Below are 22006 nucleotides of genomic sequence, written 5' to 3' on the forward strand. Positions count from 1 at the left end.
ATTCTGTACCCGCTGGAGTTTCTGGGACAGCTTCAAGGGCAGCCCCGCGTAGAGCAAGAAAGGCATATGCATGTCTGACCTTTCCACTGAAGTGAATGAAGAAACCCTCTTGCAAATGAGTTCCTATATGCAAAAGAGCCAAATATTCCATTTTTACTCTTTCCTCCAACATGCCTATTCCATAGTACTTAATTGGATAGTCATGCTTGGTTACTTCCATTCACATCATACAGGTAGTCCTACTGCAATAACCTAGCCTGTGTGTCATCATTTCTAATGGAGTGAGAAAAAGGCAATGGGTGATGCTCACTTTACATATAGTCAAGAAGAGACCCATTAAATCAATGGGCATATAAGTTAATTAGCTCCACTGAGTTCAATGGGTCTAATGAGAAATGTTGGCTAATGCCATATATATTTAAAAGCATTACACATGTATTGTGTTTTCCAGCAAAATAAATGTACTTGTGAAATATGATATGAAATAGGCATGTCTTAATGATGAAAATGAAAAATAACTTATTTGTATACAGATACACATTTTAGAGCTATTCCCAGCAAGACTTGTCTTTTCACAAACTTTCCAATTATCACATAGAAAAAAAAGAGGCGAAAGATCATCTTCAAGCATGCTTCTCTCTCTCTAAAAATGTAAATTTGAAAATCTAGTAAGGATACGTATGCCATAATGGCACTTCGCATTTATCTTCAATTATTAGAGGAAGAATGTTTTGAATAGGTTAAATAAAACCTTGTTTTCCCAACTTAATGTAACATCTAGTGTTTAAGACAGACAAAATCTGAAGAGTCCAGATGTGTGTCCTTGACTAAGCAGCCGCCTTTGAATGTTTCACCTCATTTTAACCCTTGAAAGGCTGGGAAATGGGAAGCCATCTTTTTACAGTATATGTAAGCTGATTTTCATAAATATGTAAAATACATGGTGTAAAATACATGCTACAACTGAATTGAGGTTGCTAAGAAAACAAGCCTGGTTTCCCCAGAGATGTTCTAGACTGAGTTGGCCACACACCTCATATTTCTGTCCCATATGCTGATAAAAAAAATATTCTAAAGTTTTGTTGAGGGTGAGATTTTTTGATATGTAAGCTCAGAGGCTGGACTTCACAACAAGTGTTTATGTGTTAGTAAAGAAGAAAGGAACCCATCAAATTATTTTGTCCTATGCCAGAATAATATTTTGCTGGGAGGAAAAATGACTTTTCCTATTTCTCAACTTCAGCCCATTTTTCTTCTGGCCTTATTTGCCTCTCCTCTGTCGAGCACCTAAATATTTCTTAATTGAACCGCTCATCCTGCGCCCCTCTTATAGCTGTTTAATAGATTAACTCATCTGTGCCAGCTTCAAATTTCAGATTAAAATTCCTTCATCCCGAAGGCAGCATTATCAGGTTGTTGGAGGCTGTTTTCAAACCTTGGTTTTGAATAGCAGCGGCTCTGCATTAATTTAACCACTAAGCTAATAAGTAGGTTTCGTTTTGTTATGCTAAGCTTTATTGCTTTTCTTTTGATCAGAATGGTGTTGTTGAGCAAAGCAGCAGACAAGGCATTCTTTGATGAGGGAATTAGTGCTCTATTCTTCCTCTATTATTCATAGCACAGTGGAATATGTAAGTACCTGAGGGTGTCAAAGGAGAGCAGGCTCTATTGCAAAGTGTTCGCCTTGTTTCTCTCAATAGCTGACTATGAGATGATAAACTGCTTAATACACTGCACTAATTGGATGAGAGCAAAAAGAGATGGGAATTAAGGCAAGGCAAAAAGAGAAAGTGCTACCAGCCTTCATTCACTCTTTCACCACTTTAACAGCGCCAAAGGAGGCACAAGCTTTCTATAAGCAGACTAGAGGTTTTGTGCAGAGATAAAATGAACCTGTTAGTGGATTCAAGTAATACACTAATTATTGCACAGTATAAATACCACTACTGGTTTTATAACATGAAGGTAAACTTCTTTTGAGACGGTTATAGGATTGCTTGGCAGTAGTATAGATCCTAATAAGGGACCAGAGTAATAACCCCCCTGGATTAACAAAATTGCTGCTTGCAGAAGTATGATTCCGGCTTTTACAAAGATTTCTGCCGAATGAATAAAAATGACTGAGTGACATTTCTTAATGTGTAATGGATTGATAATGATTCCCTTTTCTTTAAAGTAAAATATGCACTTCAAACTCTACTGTTAATCATGTCCAGGGGCAAATGTTCTTTTTCCATAAAAATATTTTTGTACCTATGGTTTTTTTTTACACTCCAAAATATATATGTGTATAAGATGCTGTCAGTTAAATGTATGGTTATTTGGAAGAACTGCAGTGGGTTCATAAAAACAAACATGCTGAAGAGCCCACCGTGTGAGAGTGTGAACTGAGGGGAGGAGAATCCGCCTGCCAGGCCTTTGCCATCCTATCTCAGAAGTCTTCCAGAAGAGTCATCTTGTGGAAACATCAGCCCACATTCCTCCTCTGGTGGGTAAACTGGACACTCTTACAGACTAGAGAAGCCTGGGTGCATTGTGATCTAGTAACCTCAACTTTAGATCCCCCCTTGCGCATTAGCACGGTTGTTGGGTTGGGTTGTGTAATGTATGTCTATATAAAGCCAGTTTCATCATACAGTACAAAATTTGAGTGAACATCCCATGCACAGAATTTTGCAGGATGCTCGGTAGATGACCCATATTCAGGGACTGATTGTTCTTAGCTAGTTCACCAGATCAACGAATGTGAAACAGCACTGCCACATCCACTCCTCACGGCTGAAGAAAACAATACCGTGATTAGGAGCCACTTCTGCTGTTTGCAGCCCAAGATGCTGCCTCGTGTGAAGGGGGGGGGGATGCACCTCCCGCAGGATGTTCAAGAAAAAGGGCGCGGGGGTGCAGTTTGAGGTTTCTAGCCAGCCTGGTCCAGCTTCGGCTGTCATTTTGTTATTCTTAAACAGAAGAAGTGAAATGAGGGTTGGGGTTCGAGGGAAGGCTTGGCTGCGGGGGAGCCTCCCTCACTTCTTTGGCGCCAAAGGCGGCTTCCATTAATGAGCAGATCTTCACAGCTGGGTGAAAACGAGAACACCTCAGCCATCCGCCAGGCGAGCTTCTGGTGGTGGGTCCCGTCCTTTTTTCCCAGGGCAGCCCAGCTTTCAGGGAAGGAAAAGGTCGTGGGCTTCTGGGGCGGCTTTGAGGCCTTGTCAGGCGTGATATCCCACCCCCACCTCTTAAATATATATATTTATATATATATTGGGGAGCTCGCAGGAAGTCCGGGGCTCCCTTGAAAAGAAAAAGCCCGCGCGAGCGAGCAAGCAAGAGAGAAATCGCCGTCGCCCAAGCGCCCCCCGACCCAGCTGGGAAGCCTAAATAGGGGGCCTTTCGCTCGGGGTTTGTTTGCAGCCGCCGAATGACACGGGATTAGGAGGTTTGTAAACCAGGGGCGAGGGGGGCTTTCAATGGCCCGGCGATGTAATCCTCGGAGGTAATTTCACGCGATTTGCTTCTGCTCCATGGCAGGGTCAACTGAGAGGGGACGAGAAACGGCTCGCCAAAGGAGGGATCAGGCGGCCGGCGGAGAAGGGGGCGCGGGCGCGCAGGAGAGCCCGGCAGCAGCTGCCTCCGCCGCTCAGCGCCAAATCCGAGGCGCAGAGAGAGAGAGAGAGGAAGGGAAGGAGGGAGGGAGCAGACAGACAGGGAGAGAGGCTCGTCGGTGCGCACACCAAAGCAGCGACGGGCCCCGGACCTGGCTTTCTTTTTCCAAGCCGGCGAGCCGCCGTTGCCAGGCCTTGTCCCAGCCCCAGCCCCAGCCCGCCTGCAGGAGGGAGGCTTGGACGCCGGGGATCTCGCCCACCGGATCACCAGTCGAGAAGCGATCCGGTAGAAGAGCGCACCATCGCCACCAGCTCCGCCTGGCAAGCCCACCCCCAACCTAGGTGGTCCGATGGTGGTACAGGATACCACCGAGGCTCCCACCCTCTGGTCAAGCACGATCTCCCTCTCTTTCTTTCACCTTCTCTGGCTGGAGCAGCGGAGTTGCAGCACCTTCCCTGTCCCTTCCCCCTCCCGCTTCTCTGGAAATGGCCATGAGAAGACAGCTGCTCGCCTTGACCCAGTAAAGAGCACGCCACATGCAAAGCCAGTGTGCAACATTCGGGATTCCTGTTGCTTTAGGCAGCGGGGAAAAAAAGAGAGGCGGAGGCGAGTCGCCTTATCTGGTCAGATAAGGAACCAAACCATCTTGGCCATCAAAAGAATGAAACGGCGCAGATGCGCTACCGCCACCCCCTTTTTTGTACAGAGCGATCCTGCGCGCATTTACTCGGAAGTCAGTCCGGTGTTCCATGAGGATTACTTTCAGGGTAGAGGGCACAGCACTGCAGCTTTACAGCACACAATTCTGCCCCCGGAGGTTTGCTCCCAGTCCAAGTGTGCACAGGATGAGCAGCCTTGCAGTGCCACCCTATGTATGTTTACTCATCAGTCGGTCTCCTCTGTTGTCATTCCTTGGGAAATGGACGTAGGCTACAATCCTACACCCGCTTCCTTTGGAGAAAGCCCCAATGAGCTCAGTGGGATTGAATTCCCAGTAGATAAGGAAAAGATTTGTGCTGCCAACCTGTTACCTGCCCACAGCTGTCAGCCTGTGCCTAGGCCAATTTTCCACATCCTGGTGCTCTCCAGATATTTTGGACTACAGCTCCCATGAGGGCACCAGGTTGGGAAAGGAGGAGTGTCTTTTAACATTAAAACCAATTTGGGTTAGGGGGAAAATAATCTTGCCTAGCTTGTGAAAGTAATAAAATATTTTCATTTTTTCCATTTACATATTTTTAGGCATCTATCAGACAAATATCTGCAAAGCTGGAGGGTTCAATCAAGTCCTTGGTACCCTAGCCCTCCCCCACCTTGGTGATGAAGCACAATTTACTTCCAATGACGCTGCATCTCCAGGTATCTTTTCAAATTATTCATAAATGTATATATATATATTTTATTTTCTATGGGTGACACTTTTCCACTTGGTCGCAAGGGAAAGTGAGAGCAATAACAACATTACACAAAAGCACTGTACCGACGCCCTGTCTCTCTCTCTTTTCGACTCACTTTCCCTTTCTCTCTCTCTCTCTGGTTTCAGGAACCTCTACAGTTAATAAGTTAAATAAAGGGTTTGTACATAAATATTTGTCTAGGGACCCTATGATATCTACAACACAGTAAGAATCTACAGAAATGACAAACTTGTACAAACACTACACGGAGTGCAATTGTTATATAACATTTCAAATATACAAAGCTCTGGGTTGCTGTGTTTCTTTTTCTCTTTTTTTGCTTTTTCTTATTTTTTTAATAACAATGGTATGTACAGAGCATCACAGTTTAGTGACTTCTTTTTTTAAAACAGTCCATATTCTAGCACTGTTATTTTTCCCTTTGGTTTGCTATAAAACCCTTGGTTGGTGTGATGATAGGAGGACCCCTCCACACACACGACAAAAAAGAAAAGAAAAGAAAAGAAAAGAAAAAGACCATACTCTCTCCCCGATCCCACCCCGCTCCCCTTTTGCCTTATTAAGTGCACCGGTTCGTTTTAACACAGCATCGCATCATTGGCTTCCTTTTGGCCTGACCCAAGCAGCATCCTTGGTTTCGACGTCCTCCCAAAGCTCCTCTTCAGATCGGCCCAGGGTGACATGACTAGATGTGGCGAAGGGAGAGAGAGGGGCGTGGGCTGCGCCGCCACGTCGTACCTGCCCACGCGCCCCGCTCCAAAAGGTCCTCTCTCCTTTCTCCTCCTTGGGGTGTACTTGGGTGTTCAAGAAACGGAATGACATTGGGGAAGGGGTGGCGGGTGCTTGGGGTAGTCCCAGCCAAGGAGCTTCTGCTGAATGGCCCGAGGGAAGCATGAAAAGCAGGAGCCTGGCTTGCTCCGAGTACCGAACCGGAGGAGAAGCTCTCCGCCGCGGATCCTCGGTCTCTCTTTGTATGTCTGTCTGCTTCTCGCTCTCCCGTTTTGGTCTTGGGTTTCGCTCCTCGCCAGGCGATCTCTGGCCGGCCTCGCCCCGCCCCGTCGGGGCTGCTTAGCACACCTCTTTGCCCGTGCTGTTCCCGGGGAGGATGTTGAGCTGCGTCAACTGCGCCGCGTGCTCCTTGGCCTTCAACCGCAGCGCCGCGATGCTGGAGGCCCGCCGGTCCGCTGCCGCCGTGGCCGGATCCGAGAGGCCGCCCGACTGCACGGCGCTCTCCACGCTCGGGGCCGGCTGGCGCAGCAGGGCGGCCGCGGTGGACGCGCTCGTCAGCGGGGCCATGGTGGAGAAGAGCCTGCAAGCCAAGAGGACACAGGCCGGGCGGTCAGAGCGGACGAGGGGGTGGCGACCAGGCGAAACCCCAAGAACCCCGTGTCACTAACAAAAGCGCGCCTACATTGCATCATCCGCGTCAGGCTGTTTTTAAAACGGGCTTGCTGGACTCCAGCTCCCATCAGGCCCAGGGAGTGTGGCTCATGGGCGTTGTAGTCCATTCAAGGGCAAACCCACTTTCAAAGGCAAGGAAACAGGCCTCCGGAGGACTCTCAACTTCCGCTTATACAATTTAAAGCGGAGAGAGTCCAACCCGGGACCCTCCGCATACACTTGAGACTACAATTCCCACTACTACTTCTGAGCGTTGCCGGGAGGCTCGTGGGCTTTATCGTTGCACAACTTTATGGGGAGCGTCAAGTTGGCTACCCCAGAATTATAGGGCTGCGAGTGAAAGAGTGGCCAATCCCGACCCGGGCAAATGCTGCAACAGCCGCATGCTCTTTATGTATTTGATCAGTGCTTTTATACCGCCCTTCAGCCTGTCTGGATCCCGGGGCGATGTGCAAAACAAGGTCCCGCCTCTGTTCCCTCCCGGGCCTCGATTCGAATGCCGGGTTTTCCAAGCTTAAGGTCTGGCCGGTTCCTACTCGCGGCCCTTCTCGGGGCAGCATAAGTCAGGCGGGGTTGGAAGAGAGACGCCTAGTCAACGAGATTGTCTGTAAGGCGCCTAATCCTCTCCCATTTGCTAGTGACAGGAGCTCGCTGGCAGCAGACGCTTGAGCCTGCGACTTATACTGTGATCAGAGAGAAGAATAATTTTTTTAAAACTATTACTAAGAATAAATAGTAGTAACAATCGAGACTTTTAGGTGATGGCTTTTCTCCCCGCTCAAGTTTCCCTCTCCTCTCCTGCCACTTTCATCTTCCCCAAGCTACAGCGGTGGTTCTTTACGCTGCCTCCGCGGGCTCTTTCCCCTTGTCCTTCACGTTCGCTTCTCGGGCGCCCCTCCCCTTGCCCTTCCGATGTCTATACTTTCCTCGGCCCGCCTTATTAGAGGTCCTGGATGCCCGAAGCGGTGTCTGCCGCTCGGCTCCTTCGCGGGGCGGATGCCCACGCCCAGCAGGGCGCGCCGTCCCTGTGGATTTCCGCACAGTGGAATGCCAATTATTCTCCGGCAACCCTAGCATCCCGGCTCAATGACACAATCTTGGAAATGCCTTCCCCTCTAGTTTTCCTTCCTTACCTCTCCCCGGAGCAGCCGCTCTGAAGAGAGCAACTGACCCCCTTGACTGGCACGTCGAAATATACAGACTCTCCATTAACCAAGGAGGTGATTATTGACATCATCACGGCTAGGAATTGAACTGTGGGCCTGGAAGGCAACAGGGGCTACATACTAAGCCCGGAGCCGCCTAAGCTCCCGGACTGCGGGCTGGCTGGCTGGCTGGCGCGGGGAGGGCCTTGGGGAGGATTACTTGGGCGCGGGGAGGGGGGTTACCCGACTCTCTGCTCCTGAAATTCTTCGCGCAGCTCAGCCCTGAAGTGGGACGGTCTGCATCTTGTTGCTCTCTTATAGGCTACGATTTCCGAGGGTGTTTTTCTTTAAAAAAATACAAATAGCAAAACGGGGAACCCTATATGCACAGTGGCTTGGCTTTTCAGAAGGCAGTTTCTATGGAAGGTGAAAAACTTTCCTAAAAACTTCGCATTTTAAGAGCAAGATGGAAGCGCGAGGAGGAAAATCTCTGCTTTCCTCTTCTGCTCCCTTCACTACTTCCTCGCTCTCTTTTTTCGTCGCCTGCCTATTTTGATTAGCCAGGCAGTTTAGTAAGCATTTTACAACTCATTTTTCAATCTGATGGGGGGCGCAAGGGGAGGTAGCGCAAGGGCTCCGGCTGATGCAGCCAGAGAGAAGCGCTCCAAGTGTAGAATCACGGCGGCAAGTAGGGGGCGTGACAGCCCCGCAGCCGCCTGCCTGCCTTGAGGGACTCAGGGGAAAGGCAGAAACGCTTTCATTGTAGCTGGGCGGCTCTCGCGTTCCCCCACCACACAAAACTAAATTTTACTTGGATTTCCCCCAACCCTCCTCCAACACATAATTGTGTTAAGTGGCGTCTCGCCTGCGATGAATCTATCCCTTCTTTGTTCTCATCAGCAGAGACATCACTGCAGTTCTTTTGCCCTTCCATTTTCAACCTCTCTCCGGCTTCCATAAATCCCGACAATGCTTTTTTGTCTCTTTATAATTAGCTATTGACTTCTTTAAATTAATTGTTTGGTTATTGTTTAAAGAAAGGTAGCTGCAGTGTCATTTATTTTATTTTATCCTTGACTAACAAGCCTGGTTTTCCGTTCAGGTGTAAACTAGACAGGCTATATCTTTAGTCACTACTGTGACTTTTCAGTGGATTTAAGTTGTCTTTATTCATTTTTTAAATCCCTTTCTCAATTTCATTTTATGCCTTTCTGTGACTATTTAGTATGGGATCTAATACCAACAAAGATGAAAGGTAAAATGAATGTGTTAAAACGCACATAGACCATTTTAAAAGTTAAGATTATTCTAATAAACGGACTGTCATCCTATCACCTAAATAATACTATGTGGCCAAGCCATCTAGCTAAAAGAAAATCTTAGGAATACCTTCCAGCCAATGTGCTTAAGACCATGGTCTAAAGGCAAATACTAGTGATTGGCCTTTTCCTTTAAAGTTATCTCTATCCAGTTAGGGAACAGGAGGGTACCATGAGCTTTGCACACATTATTATTGTTGTTGTTATTCCCAACTCATACGAATTCCATATTCTAAAGACTGGGGAACAACACTTTCAACCCAGAAGCAAAGCGACTGAACTATTGCATCCTGCCCACGCATGGACATCTTTAGGTCATTGTTGTCAGCACAAGGGAGGAACCTCTCCAGCGCCATCAAGCCCATTAGTGCGGGACTTAGGCCCAGCGAACACTGAAAGGAACTTCTGAAGGTTTGAGCGGGGAGCGTCTCAGGTCCCTTGAAGTTTTGAAGCACAAAAAGTTCCACCACTCCTGCGCCAGGTCTAGAACACGACCAGGCAAAGCCGGCTGGATGAGGCCAATGAATGGCCCATAATCTAGTCCTGTGAGAGACAGAGCCACTCTCCCTTCCCGTGCCTTCAGAAGCACCGCTGCACCTTCACGCGCGGGGCCCTCAGCGCACAACCCGCGCCCAAATCTTTATAATACCAGGCAGGCCAAGATTTGCCTTCGCCATTCCCACCCTCAGGATTCCCTTGAGGCCCCGCCCACTTCGACTCCGAAGCGTGCCTTACGCATGCGTACTCGGGAGGAAGCCCCGCCGCGGCACGTGCGCGCGTCGGTAACGGTCTGCTCGTTGACAGCGTGGGGGGGAGAGGTTTAGGCCGCGCCTGCTTCAAGTTTACCTGCCGAAGGCGGGGCTGATGAAGGCCGGGTGTCGGAACACGGCCGCTCCCAGGAAAGTGCTGAGGCCTAGCGGGGTCCCGCCGGGGGGCAGAGCTGCCGAGCCGGGAGGAGGAGGCGGCAGGCTGGGGAAGGCGGCGGCGGCTGCAGCGGCTGCGGCGGCGGCCGTCCAGGCGGAGTCGAGAGCTGGGTGGTGAGGAGGGAAAGGACTAGCATCAAGGTAGGGACTGAGCGGGTGAGACGCCGACAGGGGCCCAGGGAAAGGCAGGCCGGGCGGGTGGCTCTGGGCGCCGGCCTTTTCCCTCTTCCGCCATTTGGCTCTCCGGTTCTGGAACCAGACCTGGAAGCCAAAACATAAAACAAGGGGGTGGGGAGGGGGGCAAGGCGGTTAGTCAAGCGCGGCCCTCGCGACTCCTCGGCAGCCCAGAGACAGAGACGACGACGACGACGACGCCTCCTCTCCCTCCTCCTCAGGGAAGGCCCAGCGCTCGCTTCGGCGCCAAGGCCGTGGGGGGACCCGGGCCTGAGCGCAGCGCCGCGCACATCTTCGGGCTTCCGTGGCGGTTCTGGAGCAGGCATCGTCTGAAACTACCCAGCGCTCCTGCCCAGGGAGAGGCCCATAGAGGAAAGGGAACCAAGGCGAAAGGGAAGCAAGGGCCTCTGGCTTGGCAAAAGAGCGCCCACCTCTCTGCGCCCAGACCCCATTTTGCCTTTCCTCCATGTTCTTCGCGCCTGGGCGGCGATGTCGAAGCAAAGGGTTTGGGCAGAGGGGTGGGAAGTTTCACTGCTGAGCATGCGGACCCAAAATGGGATAGAACTACGTGACAGTGACATCACAAATCAGTTTTCTCCCCGTCTTCCTTAGTGTCTCCCTCACGGTAGTAATTTAGATGGCAAGTTCCTCGCTGGCAGAGACCTGCCTCTTCCCCCCCCCCCCCGTCCCTGGGAATCTGTAAAAGCGCCGTGCAAATAGATGGTGCCCTATTGGAAATAAAGACAATAATTAAACGCATCTCGTTTCGCTCATATCTGGTGGTGACCTTAAAGTGGATCCAGCCCTTGGCCTGGCCAAGGCAGGCTTAATATAGATCTATTTATTCTTAACGGGAGTGATCGATCAGCTTGAGCAGGCTCTGACTAGGCTGGGCTTCCTGGGCTACAGGTAGAAACATACGCAACAGCTCCTTCTTAAGCGGTTGCCTTTCTGAAGACGCACCTTCATAATACATAATACAACCAATGCGACTGCATTCAAGCAACCTCGCCTAATGTTCTCCTATTTTCTTCAAAGGTTTCCACGTATACAGCCTTTTCAGCGGGTTCTCCCCCCCCTACACACCCCGCCTTTTCTCAACTCCACTGTTTGACAGACAGTTGAATGTTTTCGCCAGCCACACACGCTAAACATCATGTTTTCTTTTATGACAATTTTAAACCCATGCCTTCTTAGCGGCACTTAAAAGGCTCTAACGCTAATTTCCCAGTCCGTGGAAATTATTTTTCATTATTATTATTGTGGTTATTACGCCATCTCCGCAGCCACCCACATTCAGAGCCGCCACCAGAGCCGTTCTCGGGGAGAACGCTCACATTTTGCAAAGAGCTCTGGTCTTTTCAGCGGGGGGAGATGAAAAGCAAAAGGGGCAGCAATAAACAAGCTTCCCTCCCCTTTCCTAGTTATTAATAAAAACAGGGAGGGTTCTCTATATATTCATATCAGCCATCGACATCTTTCTCCAGTTTTAGAGCCAAAGCACTGAAATACTACCGAAAATATATCCCTCTCCAAATCTGGAAACGGAATAAAAACGGGAGGGCTACTTTCTAAAATCTAAACAGATTGACAATGCAATCCCATAGGTGTATGCTCAGAAGTAAATCTCACCGAGTTCAATGGGATTTACTCCCAGGTGAGGGTATATAATAGGATTGCAGCCTCGGCTTCCATAGGAGGCAATTATTTGGAAAAAGCTTGGGGAAAATGAGAAAGAGAGCCACATATTCGGGAGGAGGGGGGCAGGGAAACCGGGACCATCTTCTCGTTTGTGTTGCTCCTCTCGCCTCTAGGAAGGTCCCCGCGCAGCCAGCCTAGGAGCTGCGGCTCAAGGCAACGGCAAACGTGGCGTCTCGGCGCGTCTTTCCCGTTTCCAACTCAATTAGCAACTTGGCCCCACTGCAAATTCCCCCTCTCTTATTGAATTAATAAGTTTGAGTACACCCAAAGGTAAACCGAGGGGCTCTAATAATTCATATTCCCCTTAATTACATCTTCTCCACTGAATAGGGAGGGAAGGGAGGGCGAGAAAGAAAAGGGGGGTTGTCTCTGTCTCTCTCTTAGTTATTTAACTTTCCCACGACTCATTCCCCTGAGCTGAAAATCCTGATTTGCTGTCACATCTCTGTTTGACAATGGAGAAATGTGTCAACAGAAAGGAGGGGACCGGGCTCTTCATTAGCCCCTCTAATGCGAGAAGCTGTTGTGTATTAAATGAGCCATATGGAATTTATGATGCTTTCGCCGCGCCTGACTTTCAGTGTAAAGTGATTTGCGCGGAGGCAAAAGGCCGCCGCCATCTGTCGGGGGGTTGGCCGAAGAGGGGCGAGTGGAGCGCCTGGCTCTCCGCGCTGCGTAGCCTCCGGGCTCGGGGTGGGGGAGCAAACACCTTCTAATAGCATTGCACCGTCGAGCCAAAAACAAAATCGAGGAAATCAAATAGCATTAGCTCTCTTCGGGCCAAGCGGAGAGGAAACCAAACAGCCCCTCCCTGTTTGCTCGAGCGCCAAAGTGCCCTTTGATGGAGGCCCGATGGGCCATTTGAGAGCGCAGGCAAATACCTGCTTCGCGCTGCGTTGGGCTAACAACCACAGCTAGTTCTTTCATCGGGGTGGGGGTGGGAAGGGGGAAGAAGGAAAGCTGCTGGGGGCTTGCCCCCCCCCCACAGAGCCAGAACGAAATTAACTGGTTTCAACGAGGGAAAGGGCAGACTGGCACCCATCACCCAGCGTTTGGTCTTAATTTGGGGGTGCGGGGGAGGAGAGAAGGAGCGAGGCCTGTTTGGGTTCAAGGGTCTTAAACAATATTTCCTCCCCCCCCCTCCCACCTGCGGGGACCCCAAGCCCGCCGAGAGAGCGCTCCCAGTCCCCATCGCAGCTGCCCCTGGACTCACCTGCACTCTGGCTTCGGTCAGATCCAGGCGCATCGCCAGCTCCTCCCTGGGAGGGAAACAAGCACAACAAGACACACGCTCAGGTGAGGCCCTGTGAAGCGGGGTAACGGGAGAGAAAGGGTCCCGCGTCTCACCGTCTTGGTGAAGGCTACTACTACTTCTTCCTTCTTTGCCCATATAGGGGAGAGCCATCCACATGCAAAGTCCCAAACAAGGCCAGTTTCCTGCCCTTCGCTCCAGTTCCTACTGGCACTGACGCTGGATCGCCCCGGAATGCCCCCAATACCCCCACTCCCCGCAAAAAAAATAATATCCCAAACCAGGAAGCGTTTCACTCTCCACATCCTGAGGCTAGCTTGAAATCGGGTGCACAAAGCAGACTAGAAAAAAAAACCTCCTAAGTTTCTTGTTTTGATCTGCGTGTCCCTGTCCCCCCCCCCCCCTTGTTGTTACGAAGGCGAAAATGTTTGGAGGAAGTGAAAAGAGGAAAACTTGCGAGCGGGGGCTTTGACAGTCTGCTGGGAAGGGCCGCGACCCCGGCCAAGGCCCGCAGCCCCGCGCGCCGGAGCAAGGCTCCCCCCTCCAAACGCCGCGCCGCGGCACAGAGGAGATCCTTTGAGCTGCAACGCGAGCCCTTCATTGCGATTATTATTGCAACAATTAAGGCAAATCGGAAACCATTACTATGTTAGAAAACTGCTTATAATCTGTTTACCTCGAATATGAGAGCTCCCGGGATAATTGGCTCTCCCTCCGTTAGGAAGAAAAGCGCCGCGCTGGCCAGAGAGGAAGCCTGGCCGGGCTGGAGCGGAAGAGCCAGCTCGCCCTTGCCCAGCTCCTCCAGACTGCCAACTTTTTCTTTTTTTAAAAAAAAAGATCTCCAGCCCGAGGGTCTGGCTCCTCACAGAGATGGCCGCACCCAAGCCTCTCTGCCCCGATGTGCGCCATGGGAGGAGCGGCCTGGCTAAACCTCTCCAGCCTAAGCCGGCACATTCCACTTCAAAGACCTTTCCGAGCGAAATCGGAGCATACGCCGGTCGGGCTTCCAGAGGAAGGGCGCTCGCCAGGCAAGCCGTTGCCTTGAGTGGCTGCGAGGCAAAGCAAGGCAGCAGCTTTCGCTCAAGCCGCAGTTCCGTTTCCTAAGCAAGGGGATCCCGGTGATTTCCTGCGCCACGCCGGCGAAGCTGCGTCTTATGCCCGCTGGCTCCGAAGGAGATTCCAGCAAATGTGCCAAGAAATAAACGCTGCTTCCCATCCCATTTCTACGGAAATACTCTTCCCCACCCCCCATATTAGAGGTGAGGCGAGCCTTGGCTAACGACTTTAACAGTGCAATAAACTGAGTTACGTGGGTCTCCTCGGATGTAAATCCCACCGACTTCAGTGGGCTACTCTGTTAAAATGGGGACCGGATTGCAGCCCCAAGAAGGGGTAAAATATGGAAGGGAATTAGGGTCGCTCTTAATAAGAAGCCAAAACGAATCTGTATTCTGAGGATCAGTAATTCCTTTCCTCTTGGTAAACAGCAAAACCTTTGCTACAAATATTACTGAAAGCGACCCTTCTCGGATCCGGATGCGGTAAAAGGAATTCCTCGCAGAAGAGGCTTTGCAGCTCAAAACGAAATTCGCCTACTTATTGAGAGCGTAACCCCGTTAATAGCGTTATGCTCTCCTCTCCTTTTCTCCGGGTTGCAAATGGGAGCATTTTAGGAGTACGGGGGAATCCAAAGAAAGGAAAGGATCTGCTACCGAGTGATTTAAAAATTAAAAACCCACCAAACCACTTAGGCACAGACTTGCAAACAAAATGGGCATCTGCATTATTGTCATTTTCACTGCAATTAAGTTCGTCTCCCAAGCAGATTCTAGGTAACGGGAGGCAGGGACTTCCCCCTTGAAAGCGCAAATGCAACTTGACACCGCTTTAATTCGGATCAAGCCTGATACACGTCTGATACAGCGCTTCAGGGGAAGACGAACAGCCCGGTTCCTTTCAAAGTAAGCGTGCCCGGTTAGGCTTCTGCTTCAAACCCCTGTAAGGAGCAGACCTCAAGGCAAGGCAGTGGATCAGAATGACTTTCTCCCTCCGGACTCCCTCCCCCCTTTAAAAAAATATATTTTTCTTTTTTCTTTCTGGACAGTGCCCAGAAACGTCCTGAACCGGCGGGCGGACGCTTGGGGCGCTTGGGGCTTCTGCCAAAGCTTTCCAAGCAAGCTGCCATTCTCGTCCCATATTTTTAGCCCTCTCAAGCGGAATACTTTGATCTTTTCAAAACTATATCTATCTATATATACGCAAGGGGCTTCCCTGCGGCAGGGCAGCGCTCCAGCTTCCACCGAGAGCGCTGAAACTGATACCCGACAGACTAGCCGGAGGATCAAGGCAAAAATAGACCCCGGAGAGGGTTTGACAAAGACGCGGCCAAAACCCACCTCTAACCTGTCCTTGGCCGGCGAACTCGGGCTGAGCCACACAAGCCCCTCTCTCCTCCTATCCTAAGGATGGGGTGTCTGGACTTCTGAGGAGAGGGAACCTCAAAAAAAGAACGACTTTTTCTCCTGGACGCGGAGTGGATTGAATAAAGCCCTGGGACACAACGGGGGGAGAAGGGAATTTCCCACCATATCCCACCCCGTCAGTTCCACAGCTTCCCAAGTTATCCCCAGGCGCGCGCACTTTTTCTTCTTGTCGTGTACATTTATCTCCAAGTCCCAAGGCTTCCGATTTTGCCCGCAGACACCCCTCCGTCGATTTCAATCTTAAGAGTTTATACTCATTGTCTCCTTCCAGCCCCGTCTAACTTGAGCGAAGAGTGGCCAGGGGAGCCGCACCAGCGGACCTCGCTTTGGGCCCTGGGGACAGGCGGAACCCCCAAGTTGGGCAGCTGCCCCCTCCCCTCCCCAAGCGCCTCGCCACCTACCTGGTGAAGACGTCCGGGTAGTGCGTCTTCTGGAAGGCCCTCTCGAGCTCCTCCAGCTGGTAGCTGGTGAAGGTGGTGCGGTAGCGGCGCTGCTTCCTCTTGAGCAGCCCCTCCTCGGAGTCGCTGCCGGCCGACAGGCACACGCTGTCCTCGCCGTCCTTGCCCTCCACCAGCTCGTCGACGGGCAGCAGCAGCTCCTCCTTGGGAGAGCAGCCGTCGGCGCCCTCCGTCCCTGGCGCCGCGCCAGGTCCCCCGACGACGCCGACGGGGCCCCCAGCGGCCCGCCGGGCCTCCTTGGCCTCGGCCAGCAGCTCCTCGTCGTCCTCCAGCTCCTCGTCCAACTCCTCGGCCTCTTCCTCGTCGTCGTCGTCGTCATCCTCGTCGTCCTCGTCGTCCAGCAACTCGTCGTCTCGGCCGGGCCTGCTGTCGAGGCCGCCGCCGCCGCCTCCTCCTCCTCCTCCGCTGGACAGCTCGTCGAGGGCGGCAGCGGCCCGCGGGAAGGGCGCGTTTTCTCGGTACGACTTGCTGCGGCTGATGCTGACCTGCGGCGCCTGGCTGATCTTGAGCGAGTCCCAGGACGAGGCGCCCGCCTCTACCCGCTCGGCCCTCGCCAGAAGCCGGCCCCCGCCGGGCCCGTAGAGGCGGCGCAGCTTGGGCGGCAGGTGCAACTCGGCAGCCTCGAAGCCCGCCGGGCTGCCCTTGGCCGGTCCTGCCGGGGAGACGAACACAGACAGACACGCACCCATCACCGACCCGGCCGGGCACGTTTCGCTGCCGCCCAGCCGGGGGGACCCTCCGTCTGCATCTAGAAACGGGCCCAGGGACTCGGAGCAAAGGGAAGACCGTGCGTGGGGGGCCCCGGTGTAAATACAACCCCCCCCATTTTGCCCAGATGCTTTCAATTTTCTAGGCGGGCAGCTGCAATTATTTTTGCCAAATCAGGTCGGATCTCTCCACGTCTCCCTTTCCCGTCCCGAGACCAAAATCCTTCACAAAATCCTCTATCAAAACCCACCCCTGTAGGAACTGTACGGAGAGATAAATTTGAGGATTGTGTCTGGACGAAAGCAAAAGCTAACTGTTCTCTGCATTAGTTTTTATTCCAACCACTTGACTTATTAAACATTACTATTCTTTTAAGTGCATTCATTAAAAGTCTCTCTCCTCCAGCCGACAATCTGACACCTGTCGGCTTCGTCAAAAGCATTTCCAGCGGCTCTGCCGGCACCCGAAGATCCCCACGAATTGGAAGGCCGGAGAGAAAGAGGCTTAAAATATTTTAAAACTTTTTCTCTGTCCCCTCCAAACACATTCTATCCGGAGCCCCACTTCTTTACAACCGGGAGCCCCGCCAAAGGACGCCCTATCTATTCGCCCTCCCAAGCAGGCCTGGCAGCGGAAAGGCGCCGCCGAAGCAGCAACGGAAAATACGCGCCAGGGACCTGCTGACTTGCCGCCGTTACTTGTCTTCTTTCACCCCACCTTCTCCAAAAAAGAAGAGGAGACCCCCATTTGGGGCACCACCTCCCCTTCTCCCCAAGCAAGCTAAAGGCGACCCCGGGCGTGTCTGGGATGCAGCTGGTGGTGGGAGGCAAGGCAAAACAGAGACCCCAAAAGTGGCGGGGAAGGGGAGTTTCTCCCAGTCCTTTTCTGCCCCCTAACCTTCCTGATCGCCTGGGCGGTGGGTCGCCTGCATCTCAGACCCACGCGCCCATCCACGCCACTTGCAAGGGGGTCTCCGCGCTCTAGGCCGGCTCTCCGGGCGCAGGATTTCCGCGGAGCTCGCTGGAGCTGCCCGGAGAAGCGAAGTTGCCTGCCAGGCCCGCTTGCTCTTTCCTCTGCCCCCCTGGGCTGGGCTTACCTTGGCCGGCCTTGTCCTGATCGATCCTGCCGGCCAGCGGAGCGAGGCTGGGCGCCGCTCCCAGCAGCCGCATCTTGCACGGGCTCCTCCGGCCCAGGATGCTGTCGATGCAGTAGGACGAGAGCAAAGTTGGCGATTTACTTTTGCATTCGGGCCTGTCGGAGCAGCTCTCCTCTTGGTATTGGTTGCTCATGGCTTGGGCTTGCTGGCCCCTCCCGCGCCGCCGCGCCTGGCCGGGCTCCGGGTGGCGGCGCGTGTGGGCTCCGGGCTCCGGGCTGGGCTGGCACCCCTCCCCCCACCAGGCAACGGCAGCAGCGCCGGCAAAGTCGCCCCTCTTCCTGCCCAGGACACTGGGAACAAGTGTAGCGCCTGAGCCGCAATAGCTTGGCTCTTGATTCCCTCTTCTCCACGTGCTGGGAGCCGCGCTCTGATTGGCTCTCTCCAGAGGCTGGGCAGCCTTCGGCTCCCAGCCAAGGGGAAAACGCGGTCCGGAATTGTGAGAGGGGAGGGGGCAGGGAACGGGAACGGGTTGCTTGACAAAAAGTTGGCAGGCTAACTTTCCCTGCCCAGACCTCGTCCTTGCTGGGGCTGAAGGACAGGAAGAGATCTGGCGAAGGTCATCTCGTTCAGCTCCTCTTCCTTGGAAAAGTTTCCTGCCAATTTGACACTTCCAGGGACGATGAGCCCAAATAATCCAGACTATATAGTCTTAACTATATTATATAGGGAACGGAGTCTTAACTATGTCATATATTCGTCCCGATCTTCCCAAATAACTTATTGTTCCATTCAAGAAACAGCCCTCCTCCCCTAATTTTGTTTTTGTTTTAAAAGTGGGTTGTTGGGCATTATTAAATTAGTGAGGGATTAACTGGATTAATTATTACTGCATTCCGTTAGTGCTGATCTTCATCAGGCAGCTCTATAATTTTTGATACAAGTGCTGCCTAAATAGAGCACAGAGCACTTCTGTCCTGAACTACTTGGAAGTAAATCCCACTATGTTCAATAAACCTTACAGTGTGTGTTTAGGATTGCAACATTAATGTAGAACGTGTGTGGGAGTATCTGTACATCGAGTGTGTACACACACGCATTCATTCATGTATAAAAATACAGATCTCTCTCTGTAGCTAGAGAAAAATATCAAAAACACATGAGACTGTTTATCAGAAAAAGTTCGTTCACTAACAAATTGGTACAGATTAATTTGCAATGGTGGCCCGTGTGGAAACACATTTTGCGTACAAATTTCGATTTATCAAACGATTAAAGTGAATTGGTACACAAAAGCCCATCAGAACGAGCGGGCACGATCATAAGGGAGTTTTCAAAAGGACCTAATGGACTTTCCTCGACCGATTCTTCGTTATTTATTCAATCTAGGGTCATTGTTGCTTTGTCTGTTTGTTTGGCTGTTGCTGTTGTAGTGGATCCAGTATACCTTCAAATGCAAACCGACCAAGATCCCAGAAGAATCCTATATTTGTCTTCAGAGTGAAGACAGGTCTGTGGCAGATCAGGGATTTGACTGGAATGAAATGGGACCGGACGAGATCAAAAGAATTCTGAGTGGCTGGGACTGAGTCAAAGGCTGAAAGCCTCGCCTGAAGCCGGGAAGGTTTGGCCGGCTGCGAATGCGATGGCATTAAACCCGGGACTATCCTCCAGCAGCCTCTCTCTTTTGAAACCAAGCGGGCTAAGGATGCTTTGATGCTTCCACTGGCACCGGCCTCTTCCAACAAGAGGATAAAAGTGCCAGGTATCTGATCCTTCCCAACGATGGTGGCCGTCCCTAAACCACCCCGATTTCTAGATCCATTTCATTGTCGTTGTTGCTACTTCAAACAACTATTTTGTCAGGGAGAATTTCCCCCTAGTGTTAAAGCTCGTTCAAGACTGGGGAATAACCCCACGTTGGCATCAGTGGGCCTTCTTTGGTAGGCAGATGCGGATGTGTAACCGTCGGAGGGCCGGGATCGGGGCCCAATACCGCCGTGTGCTCCGTTCTGCTGCTTCTGAAATACGAGATTCCCCACTGCTCTGCGAAGGCAGCGTGAACAGCGGAGGCAGAGCGAGGGAGCAAATAATGGTTAATTTTTAAAAAACAAAAATCCCGGTTTTGGACAAGGGGAATACTCCAGGCCTGATTTTCTTTCTGCTCAACTTTCCTCGTTTGAACGTGTCAAAGAAATTTACAAAGGCATCTACTTGAATCGCTTACACTGGGTATTTAAAAATACAAGGATTTATAATTGGGATCTCTCTCTCCCTCTGTCTCTCTCAAACTGTAATAAACATCTGGATAACTCTTTCAAATGCTAATGTGCCGTCGACGTTCCGGAGCTGCCTTGGCAGAAGCGTTTCATCCGCCACTGGAGACGGAGGGAAAAAGGGGCTGGGAAGCGGAGCGGGGCGCCTGCTCCCGGAGGGGGGGAGCCTCCGCACAGGAGGGTCGTCCCACAACGGGGCCCGGCTCTCGCAGCTCGCCTCGCCTCGCCCCCGTTGCTTTTGCCCCCGTCCCACTTCTCCTCCTCACAGCGCGACACTTGCTGTAGAAAGGAGAAACCAAACAGGCTTTCCCTCTGCTTGAGACGGTCCCCTCTTCTCTCGCCCTGGGAAAGGCAGAGTTTTAAGAAGACCATGAGGATGGGGAGCAGCTAAAGAAACACGAGACCGCCCTTCGTCTTAGTCTCTCGCCATCCTGGTCTTCCCACCCGAACAAAAAGCAATTAATGAATAAAATAAGGTTGGCTTTACTGCTTCAAGACTGGGGTGGGAGAGGAGGTCTTTATTAGCAGGAATAGTGTTTATGTTTTTTAAGTAGCAGCAGCAACAATGCTGATGCGGATGATGATAATAATACCAACCACAAGATAATAATACCAACCACACGATGATAATATCAACCACAAGAGCAACAGCCACAATCGGAGTTAATCCCACCTGCCTTTCTCAAGTCTAGAGAAAGAGGGCAAATGGGGGGGGCGGGGGCGGAGAGGAGGGCTAAGTCAAGAGGATGGGACTGGAAGAGCCAAATCCATCCGGAAGGCAACCCTCCTTGGGAAACCGATCGCGACTCAGAGAGGGAATTTTATTGTTGTGGCCAACCAAAGAAACCAGCCGAGGTGCCTGGCCACCTATTGGAAGGGCAGGGAAAGCCCCGACCGAGCAATTCCCGCAGCAGGTTGTGCCTCTCTCCGCCTGCGCCTCCACCAGCCCTGAAAGATGCCCCAACCAAACCAGGCAGAGGAGCAGTTATGCTGGTTGGCGTCGCCACTTTAGCTCCGATGCGACACCCTCCCTCTTTCCCTCCTCCTCTGTGTTGGGTTCGCCTTTTCCTTGGCACAAACCCGCCCGAGTGGTGTAGTGCTGTGTCGGAGAGGGAGAGGGAAAGTCCCGGCCTTCCCTCAAGCCCCGCTTTGCCCGGAGATGCTCCGTCCCACGGGGCGACTTCCAGGTCTCGTTTGGCTGGGCGACGGTGGGCACAACACGTCTTCTTGGCTCAAAGCCACCCGCTTCTCCCCCTGAGTCTTAGGCAGACTGGGGAGAAATCGTGACCTCGCAACCTGGGGAGACTCGCTCCTCGGCTTTCACTCGCCCCTTTTATTCAGACGCGCCTTCGCTTTCTTCGGAAAGCTACTTGGACGGAGGGACCCGAAAGTCCCTGCCAGGGGGCTCTCCACAATGCCTCCAGCCTTTGAGCTCCTCCGAGGTCGATTTAAACAAATAAATTGCAGTTGAGCTGCAAGTCTCGGTAACCTTAAGCAGCGCTTCCACTCCCTTTTCGAAGGGAGCCTAAAACAAAAAAAATAAGAACACCCAAGCAAAATATAGCCAGCTGTTTGACCGTTTTTAAGGAACCACGGTTGTAGTAAGAGAGCGAGAAAGCATAGCTGGAAAGTCGTGCGCTCCTCGCTTCTCAAGACCAACAAGGTTCTCAACTCAAATCAGCCAAACGAGTGTGTGTGTGTGTGTGTGTGTGTGTGTGTGTTGGTACAAAACTGACGTCGTTTGCACCGGGTTTGCTCTCCGTAGAGACGAAGCAACCACTTGCATGCCACTAATAAATGGATGGCTTTTCTGCGTAAATAGGACTGGGTGTGGCACTTGATCTGACATGGACTTTTAAAAGCGCCCCTCCACCCCAAATCTGTCTATGGGACTCTTGCTCTTTCTTCCCGGACCCATTTCTTCTTGGCGAAGGGTAGCTAAGCCCCATGACCCCTAGTGGGGTTTCCCTCCAAATCCTTCCCGGGCTTGGTTCCCGCCAGAAGGTCGAGCGAGCTTTTTGCCGCCAAGATCCTCCGTTCCCCGTGCCTCCTCTC

The 22006-nt window shown here is 51.8% G+C and overlaps 1 protein-coding gene and 2 long non-coding RNA genes across 5 annotated transcripts in view; 2 read left to right on the forward strand and 1 right to left on the reverse strand.

Annotated features, from left to right (window-relative positions):
- Positions 1–3225: 3225 nt before the first annotated feature.
- On the forward strand, positions 3226–5532 carry LOC308589049. The gene is made up of 2 exons (XR_014009064.1): positions 3226–3433; positions 4843–5532. It is a non-coding gene; the product is annotated as an uncharacterized lncRNA (long non-coding RNA).
- Positions 4961–18341, reverse strand: ARX (aristaless related homeobox). The gene is made up of 5 exons (XM_081197799.1): positions 17679–18341; positions 15818–16526; positions 12895–12940; positions 9730–10067; positions 4961–6327 (listed from the first exon to the last, which is right to left on the reverse strand). The coding sequence occupies exons 1-5, from the start codon at positions 17869–17871 to the stop codon at positions 6087–6089; spliced, it is 1527 nt and encodes a 508-aa protein (XP_081053925.1). The 5' UTR covers positions 17872–18341; the 3' UTR covers positions 4961–6086.
- LOC308589033 overlaps positions 9830–22006 on the forward strand; it is a 566573-nt gene continuing 554396 nt past the window's right edge. For all 3 annotated transcript variants that reach the window (XR_014009040.1, XR_014009041.1, XR_014009042.1), the window contains exon 1: positions 9830–9947. This is a non-coding gene — a long non-coding RNA (uncharacterized lncRNA). The remainder of the gene's footprint in view (positions 9948–22006) is intronic.

The sequence above is a fragment of the Podarcis bocagei genome (genome assembly GCF_964188305.1).
Source record: "Podarcis bocagei genome assembly, chromosome: 6".
Taxonomy (NCBI): Eukaryota; Metazoa; Chordata; class Lepidosauria; order Squamata; family Lacertidae; genus Podarcis; species Podarcis bocagei.

Coding starts and splice junctions, on each gene's coding strand:
- ARX (XM_081197799.1), bottom strand. CDS start 17,871: ATGAGCAACCAATACCAAGAGGAGAGCTGCTCCGACAGGCCCGAATGC. Junction 10,068..12,894: donor TGACCGAAGCCAGAGTGCAG/GTGAGTCCAGGG, acceptor TTTGGCTTCCAG/GTCTGGTTCCAGAACCGGAG. Junction 6,328..9,729: donor ATCAGCCCCGCCTTCGGCAG/GTAAACTTGAAG, acceptor CTTGGCTTGCAG/GCTCTTCTCCACCATGGCCC.